At 33.1% G+C, this 8,999-nt stretch overlaps 2 protein-coding genes across 2 annotated transcripts; one reads left to right on the plus strand and one right to left on the minus strand.

Annotated features, from left to right (window-relative positions):
* The first annotated feature begins 4,353 nt into the window (after nt 1-4,353).
* LOC139867405 (epoxide hydrolase 1-like) lies at nt 4,354-6,980 on the plus strand. The gene is made up of 3 exons (XM_071855774.1): nt 4,354-4,818; nt 6,096-6,337; nt 6,669-6,980. Exons 1-3 carry the CDS (start codon nt 4,354-4,356, stop codon nt 6,913-6,915), a joined length of 954 nt encoding a protein of 317 aa, XP_071711875.1. The 3' UTR covers nt 6,916-6,980.
* A 621-nt stretch (nt 6,981-7,601) lies between these two features.
* On the minus strand, nt 7,602-8,762 carry LOC139867589 (uncharacterized). The gene is made up of 2 exons (XM_071855956.1): nt 8,344-8,762; nt 7,602-7,994 (listed from the first exon to the last, which is right to left on the minus strand). The coding sequence occupies exons 1-2, from the start codon at nt 8,655-8,657 to the stop codon at nt 7,778-7,780; spliced, it is 531 nt and encodes a 176-aa protein (XP_071712057.1). The 5' UTR covers nt 8,658-8,762; the 3' UTR covers nt 7,602-7,777.
* Between the last annotated feature and the right edge of the window lie 237 nt (nt 8,763-8,999).

An 8,999-nucleotide genomic window follows, 5' to 3' on the forward strand; every position in this document is an offset into this window, starting at 1 on the left:
GGCCCAGATTGTCTCTAGGCTTCCCACTAATTTTTTGTAAGTTTTAAAACTTTTAAGTTTATTATTATAATAATAATAATAATAATAATAATAGTATTATTATTATTAATAATAGTATTATTATTAATAATAATATAGTAATTAATAATAATTAATAATTTATTAATAATAATAAGTATTCAAAAAGAGAGTATGACTAAAAAGTGCGCATAATACACAATTCACCCGGTACCAGGTCGTGCTCGAGGGGCTTAATTACCCGAGATTTTACCTTTTATGGAGGAGCCAATGTGCCCACTCATAGGAGGAGGGTTTCCTCGCTTACCAAAATAATAATAATAATAATAATAATAATAATAATAATAATAATAATAATAATAATAATAATAATAATAATAATAATAATAATAATAATATAATAATAATAATAATAATAATAATAATACGGAAAATAAAAACGGAAATGAGATTCGATGCCAACAACTTGCCTTTCAGATAAAAAAATACGAAAAATAATTCATTTAAACCTAGTTTATATGCTGTTGGGCTTGGGCTCAAATAAATCTCTAATTGGCATGGGCTTAAGGTTGTGCAATTAACTAGTCCAAATGATTCTTATGTTACAGGCTTGACCCCTGTGATTTGTTTTGGTCAAAATCAGAGCATAATTAAGTAATGGCTCCAACGGTCATATAAGGATCAGATTTCAAAACCAATAAATAATCATCCCCCAACAAATTAACGGTAACATTTAAAATTTGCATATCTCTTTCTCATTTCCACTTCAATTTCAATCTATTTCATCACCTCTCTACAACTGCCTATCAAGAATACATTCAAAGATTCAAGCTTTATGGATCGCTTCACTGATACCTCCATTAATCCATTTGCAGTTGTCAACCCCTCATATAAAGGTGCGATTTTTATACTCGTTTTATAATTTTTTTATAATATATTTGTAAATTTGTAATGGGTTTTATCAATAACATGTTTAATGAAAATCTTGACAATTGGGTTTTTAATTTTACATGAATCTTTAATTAAATTTGATTTCTTGAAATATGTATGTAGGTGCAAACGATGAAAATGAACTGAACCCAGATATGGTTTACAAGTTGAAAAGCCCTAATAAGAAACAATTACCCACCAAGAATTTTATGGGTCCCACTATATCAGCAACTATTAAGTCTGCTAGCCCTAAAAGAAAAATCTTGGCCGAACGAAATGAACTCGAAACCCTTGATGTTGTTCGACAAGAATCCAATTTTGTAAGATCAACTAGTTTTGGTTCAAAAGCTGTTAAATTTGATGTTGTTGAGGGTACTAATTATGTTGATTGTGTTAAGAAGGATGTAGTTAGTAAACCATGTTTGGAACCTTATGATCCAATCAAGAATTACTTATCACCTAGGCCTAAATATTTGAGGTACAACCCGAATAGGCGTAGAAAGATATTAGATTTTCAAGAAAATGATATGGAAAGTGTTAAAAGTAGTGTATTACCCTCTTTTGGATTTGATTCAGAATTAGATTCTGATTCTTCGGGTTATACGGATTCTTGTTCTGAACAAGAATCTGTAAAAGAAGTAGATGATGTAATCGACTGTGAAGACCATGAAAACGATGAATCTGATGGTGAAGAAGATGAATTTGAAGGTGATGATGAAAGTAGAAAGTGGGATTTTAACGGATTTTTTAGGGTTTTAGTTGTAGTGATTGCATTGATCTTGACTACACAGGCTATATGTTCGATGAACTCACCTAACGACACGAACACTTTAGAATCGGTACAGAGTTATAACAATTGGTATACTAATGTTCATGGAGTAGGCAGTGCAAATTTTTCTGAAATTGTGAATGATTCGATGAAGGAAGTGGATTTAGTAGTCCAAAGATTTAAGGAAGAAGAGGTTTGTAATGATGATAATGGACTAGATATGGTGGAAACAATTGAAGAATTGATTGTGATGCAAGATGAAGAAGATGAAGATGAAGTAGTAAATGACGAAACAAATTTCATCCAAGATGAAATCTGGATTAATCAAGATGAAATTTTTAACACAGAAAATGTATTGGAGGAGATTGATGATATAGAGACTACTAATGTGTCAAAAAAGCTAGCAACTTTTGATCCAGTACTTGCAGTCATAATTGGGGTTACAGTTATAATTGTGACATCTTTGGGTATCTTTTATCGTTTAAAACAGACGAAACCCACTTTTCCTGTTGTAACATCAGTGGTTCAAGAAATTAGGTTAGCTAAAATAGAAGAAATCAAGATTCTTGAACCCAATTCGAACCAACGATCGATAGATGAACCAACATTGAAGGTGGACTCTGCATTTGTGCAGAAAGATGTGTTTGAGGAAACTAGCCACATAATTGCACCATCAGTTGAGCTTTTAGGAGAGTTTGTGTTTGGAGATGATGTCAGCAATGCATCAGCAGAAGCTAGGGCAAGCAACTGTTTGATCCAGTCTACGGCTTATTCATTCAGCCAAACCAAATCCACTTACATGGAAAAGTCAACAGGAGATTCTCATACAGTCAAGAAACAGGTATATAGTTGCACTTTAAATTGTTTATAAATATGGAACTTAAAGCTTTAAATTATTTTATATCTGCACCTTAAGTTATGGATTTTGCAGTCGCTAGTTGCTTTAGCGGTGTCTAACTGATTTGAAAGCGACACTTTTTAAACTGTACAATTATTTTATGCACGTTAACGAACAACAACAACAACAAAACCCAATACCACATAAGCGGTGTATGGGGATGCACGTTAACGAAAATGCTTAAATTATATACAGTATAAACTTAATCCACTTTAATCATTGTATATGGAGCTTGTAGTCAGTTTCGTTAATCAATATTAGCGTGTTTTAATTTGATACAGAGGCGTAAAAGCACAGAAGCGAGCAGCATGGTTACACCATCTCCGGTGAGGAGATCGAGCCGACTACAAAAACGGTCAATCATGTCTCCATGAATCAACATCATTATTGCTTTCTTTTTGTAGAAATTATGGAATCGAACATCGATTGATGATCATTTTTAGTACTGTATTAGATTTGTTTCACAACTCAGTTTATGAATCTAGTGGATAGTTTTAACTCATTTAATTAGCTCTACTTACTATGTCATAAGCCAGGATTAACATGGTGTTACCTTTTGATGTTATGACTAAACTTCTATTTCTGGATTTCTTCTTTTTCTTGAAACTTCATAACTCATAAGTAAGGATATGATTTACTACAACATTAATAATATCATAATAAACCAACATTTACATTTTTGAGTATGGACTTTTCTAAATCACTAGTAAAAAGGCCCAATTCTTACCATCGAAGCCTTGGCTTGGGTGGTATGGGGTGAAATCCAACTTGAGTTATTGCCAACTCATGTTCGATTTTCACCCCAAGCGAGAGTTTCCAACTTTTGATGGTACTGTCAGCATCAATGCGATTTGGGAAGGTCTCGGGGGGTTTTCTTAACCTTCGATGGTACTGCCAACATCGTCGCGAATTGAGTTTCCTCCTAACGTGTGTGTAGGTGGCATATGATCGTGAATGTGGTTAAATCCCCTATGGGCGATGCCAAATATCGCCGTTCGAAAAAGAAGGCCCAATTCTTTTATTTTGATTGGTAGTTTAAAAACTAAATAAACATGAAATCTAGTTTAGTAAACATTCAAGTACTTGATGGGCAACCAATAACATATGAACATTTCAGTGCATGTATCATTAATTTATTTAGCCATTAATTATTAATTATATACAGTTAAAAGTTAATCAAAATGGGGATATTTTTCTGTAAACATTCAATCTTAGCTGATGAACATAACTCAGCATACTAATTGTAATAGTATAAAAAAAGAATCAAATTGTGAGTCTTTTTATGTAAAGATTCAAGCTTTTTGGTGGTGAACTAAGATATAAAACTACCCATTTCAGTATTGGGATCTTTAATGTAAATTTATTCAAAATTTGGAATCTTTTTGTGTTAAACTTCAAGCTTACTTAACGGTTAATTCAAACATCAGATACCCATGTCACTGCAAGAATTTTTTAATTTAAAAGATAACAAATTTGGTATCTATTCGTGTAAACATCATAAATGTTCACATGTAACAAACAGTAAGTATTAGACACGTGTGACAGAACACTCTGTGACTCATTGCATGTTTCCTTCACATGAAGCAGAACAAACAAAAAAGGAGTGCATGCATATGTGTCAATACATGATCCTTCACTTTTGTTGATACTCTTAAATACTAAAACAGAGTATATATCATAAACACAGACTACATAAACTTTTAGTTAAGTTTGTTGTGTACATGTTTATTTGAAAAAAATGGAAACAATTAAGCATAGAACAATAGCAGTTAATGAAATAAACATGCATGCAGCAGAAAAAGGTGATGGCCCTATAGTCCTGTTCCTTCATGGCTTCCCGGAGTTATGGTACACGTGGCGTAACCAAATACTAGCCATGGCTAATCACGGTTACCATGCGGTGGCACCGGACTTACGTGGCTATGGTGACACGGATGCACCACCTTCTGCAACTAGTTACACGTGTCTTCATGTGGTTGGTGATGTGGTGGCACTAATAGACTCATTGGGTGTAGATGAAGTGTATTTGGTTGCAACTGATTGGGGTGCTATGATTGGGTGGTATTTGTGTATGTTTAGGCCTGATAAAGTTAAGGCTTTTGTGTGTATGTCTGTTGCATATTGCCCAAGGATGCCTACTATGAAGCCTGTTAAAGCATTGACTACTTTTTTTGGTGATGATTACTATATTTGCAGATTTCAGGTATGAGCACTTGACCTGTAATTATTGTGTGTATGGATTAATTGCGTTGCTTAAATTTGAATTAGTTTAGTTGTTGATAAAAGTTATTGTTAAATTAGTTTTGGATATCCAGTAATAGATAAAAGTTGATATATGGTTCTAGTTGTTTAATGATGATTAGTTATTTAGAATCGAATAAGCTAATTATTTAGAATCGAATAAGCTAATTGAGCTTTACGAGTTTGAACGAGCATGATTTACATACAGAATTTATCTATAAAGCTCAATATATACTTATAACTAAAATTATATTTGCTTGTACTGTTTGTTTTTGATGTGGCAGTCGACGTTCTCTTGATCGTTTCCATTGTGTTTATTTTGTGGTTTTTAGTGTAGCTGATACTTAGGTTATCCGTTGTTTGCTTGTTTGGCACGAATTTACTTTCCTAGTCATATACGTCTCGCCTTGTTGGCTGAAATTTGTTTTAGGTTAGTTTTATTTATGCTGTTTGCACTGGCGATTCTAGGATTATAATTCAAGGGGCTCCCGAAAATTTTTAAGTACTAATTATATCTTGATGTTATTTTAGGGGTAATTTACCTTTAAAAAGACTATTAATTTGAAAAATATATGGGGCCCGAGTATTCAAATTTAGTGATTTACTATACAATCTAAAGAAAAACTATAAATTTGTAAAATATATGGGTCCTGCAGTTAATATTAGTGGTGTGGTGTTATATACAATTTAAAGAGTATTTTCTTCTAAAAATTTTCAAACTAGTGGTGTCTCGTCTCGTGACCCCACGGGCTTCTATTTAGGTTCGCCACTAGCTGTTTGTTTTGACTAGGTTTGGATTGATTGTATTGGTTGTACTTGTTAATCCTCGGATTTATTATATGTTATTACGTTATTTTGTCAAAAAGTAAAAATAAGTAAAATTTTGTGAATCTAAATACCTCAAGTATCAACATAGTCGAGTAGTCGAGGGAGCTTGAGGTTGAGTTATGAGACGATTTATGGAGTTCCAACTCGAAAATGAGCATCTTGAAACTTGAGGTTAAAAACTAGTTGAAGAAAAGAAAAGAAAAGAAAAGAAAACGACACTCTCATCCATAACACACTTCCTCTCTGAAACTGCCGCATTAGCGCCACCTAAGCCCTCCGTAACATCCATAACACACTTCCTCAATAATCTAGGACCCACTATATTATTTGATTCATCCCCTTTTAATGAATGTTTTGTTTTACAGTTTGTACCAAGACGTAGAATTTACAATTAATCCGAACAATTTGCAGGAGCCTGGAGTGATGGAAGATGAGATAAAAAGTTATGGAGTCGAGTATGTGCTTAGAAGCATTCTAACCGAGACTAGACCAGGACCTCTTCGCTTACCTAAATCCGAGCCCTTCGGTCCAAAGTCCTCAAATGCACCCCAGCTACCATCTTGGTTATCCCAGGAAGACATCAATTACAACGTTCAAAAGTTCGAACAAAAAGGATTCACTGGACCATTGAACTATTATCGAGCTTTAGATCTGTACGTATAGCATCAATAATTGATCAGTACCCTCAGATGATTACTACATGCATGTATATTGTGTAATGTCATAGGTTATTGATCTTTCATGAAAAAAGACCATTTACTGCATATATATGCATATGACAATAATGCGAACCAACATTGAGCTGGTCAGGGAAAGGGTCAGAAACGGTCAAGGATATCCCAAATAGGCGTATATTTGAGTAAAAATAATTGCTTTTTCTGAGTACTGGACCAAAATGTATACATACGATAGCAATGTGTCCTGTTGCATCAATGTTGTTCTTATCTTAATGTGTTTAAGCTATTGTTTGTGAAATCGATGCAGGAACTGGGAACTTACAGCGGCATGGACCGGAATACAAATAAAAGTACCGGTGATATACGTTGTAGGGGATAAGGATTTAGTATACACGACACCAGGTGCCAAGACGTATGTGCACGGTGTTGGATTCAAAAAAGATGTGCCATTGCTTCAACAAGTTGTTGTATTGGAAGGTGTGGGTCATTTCCTCAATCAAGAGCAACCTCAAAAGATCAATGAGATCATTCTTGATTTCATCAAGAACTTTTAATAACCACAATCTTAGGATCTCCTTTTTGTATATATAAGTTGGAGTATATTCTAATAATGCAAATGTAAAGCACTTATGTTTGTTGGAAATGTGTAAACTAGAGGTATGTGAGGGGCGGACCTATGAAGGGTCAGGGTGGGCCGGCCGCCCCCGGTGGATTTACAATTTTTAGTGTAAATTTTTTCGATTTTTTGATTTTGCTTCCGATGGAATTTTTTTTTGCCCCAAACCCTTCATATTTTGTCCCAAAACCTCCATATTTTGCCTCAAACCTTCGTATTTTGCCAAAAAATTTCTAAATTTTGCTCAAAAAACTCTATATTTTGCCTCAAAACCTCCATATTTTGCCAAGAAAAATCTCTACGTTTTAGAAAAATATTTCGTCCCGGTGAAAAAATTTCCTGGATCCGCCACTGGGTACGTACCTCTAATTTGAACAATAATTTCTGTGTAGGCTTTTTGGTGACAATGACTTCATACTAGATATGCTTTTCTTGTCTCTATGAAAAATAATTAGTATATACAATTAGACCATTTGATGTTTATCTAGTAACAATTTTTACTACTTATTGTTGCATGTTTCAATTTGAAACAGAGGTGCAAAAACACATAAGTGATTAGGCATGGTTACACCATTACAACTAAGGAGATCAAAAACTACAAAACCTTGAAATCAAACATTAAGTTATCATCTTTTAACTCCTAGATTTCTCTTAACTTATTCATGTATCTAATGCATATTTCAACTCCTTTAATTGGCTCTCAAAAACGTTTATGAACAAATAATTAAAGCAAAACCTTATATTTACATTTTACACCAAAACTATTTACAACGGTAAAAGAACATCATAATTAACCAAGATTACTCATTGTATTCCTTTTTGATGCAACTGCCAAACTTTTTCTTTCTTGAATTTTTCTTTGAGATGATTGGTTTAGGAAGTGTGTGAGATTTGTAGCTTTTCTTCATCCTCTTGTACGGATTATTTTCTTTTTTTGGAAGATCCTCAATACTTGTTACTCTTGCAAGAGATGTAAATGAGTCTGATTTACCATGGTAAAACTTTGAAAGTCCTCTTCTGCAATTAGTACAAGAAATAACCACTTCAATATACGGATCTTAATTGCAAAAAATTAAACAAATTTGGAATCTTTTGTGTAAGGAATTGAACAAGATATGAAATACCCAATTCAGTATAAGGATTTTTAATGTAGAAAACTATCAAAGTTCTTATCTTTTTATGTATAGAATTTATCTTTTTGTGTATAATGGTAGAAAAATCTTTAACCTAAAAGGTAATCAAATTTCGAATCTTTTTGAGTAAATTTGCTTACTTTATGCATAACAATACCCATTTCAGTAATTGGACATTTAATGTAAAAATCAAATTAATTTTGAATCTTTTTATGTAAACAAATTGAACTTACTTGATGGGTAAATGGGACATAAGGTCTGATAGATCATATAGAGAAGATCTACTGGAATTAGCTGAAGAAGAAGATGCATCATCCATTAATTCAAATGATGAAGATGAACATGTCAATGATGTTGATGATGATGATGATGATGATCCATTAGAAATTGTTGAAGCTTCTTCATTAGAAGAACATGGATGTTGTCTTTCATGTTGATGTTCATGTATTAATCCCTTGACAGTCCAACTTTTATGATGATCATGATGATGATGATGATGATGATGATGATCTTTAAAGTTTTGATTTTTTCTTTCACCCATTACCATTGGATTAAGATCAAAATGACATATAAAATGTTAATTATGATGAACCATTTTTACTTTTTATATTGTTGATTGGTGAGTTTGAAAATAAAGAAAATGAGTGTTTGAGAAACGTAGATCAAGGATAGGATTGGAGTCGTTCTTGGGGACATATAAATATGGTTACGATAAAGAGCGAAAAAGGTGTTGACACGTGTCATTTATTTGTTGGTTTGTGGAAACAGCAATTAGTGACTTACCAAGTTTAGCTATTTGCCATACAAGATATGGATGAATCAAATTTGTAGAAAAAAAAGTTAATTACTATCTTTATCTTTTTCTCGAAAAGCTTGGATTCTCAAGTTT

The sequence above is a fragment of the Rutidosis leptorrhynchoides genome, chromosome 9 (assembly GCF_046630445.1).
Source record: "Rutidosis leptorrhynchoides isolate AG116_Rl617_1_P2 chromosome 9, CSIRO_AGI_Rlap_v1, whole genome shotgun sequence".
NCBI lineage: Eukaryota > Viridiplantae > Streptophyta > Magnoliopsida > Asterales > Asteraceae > Rutidosis > Rutidosis leptorrhynchoides.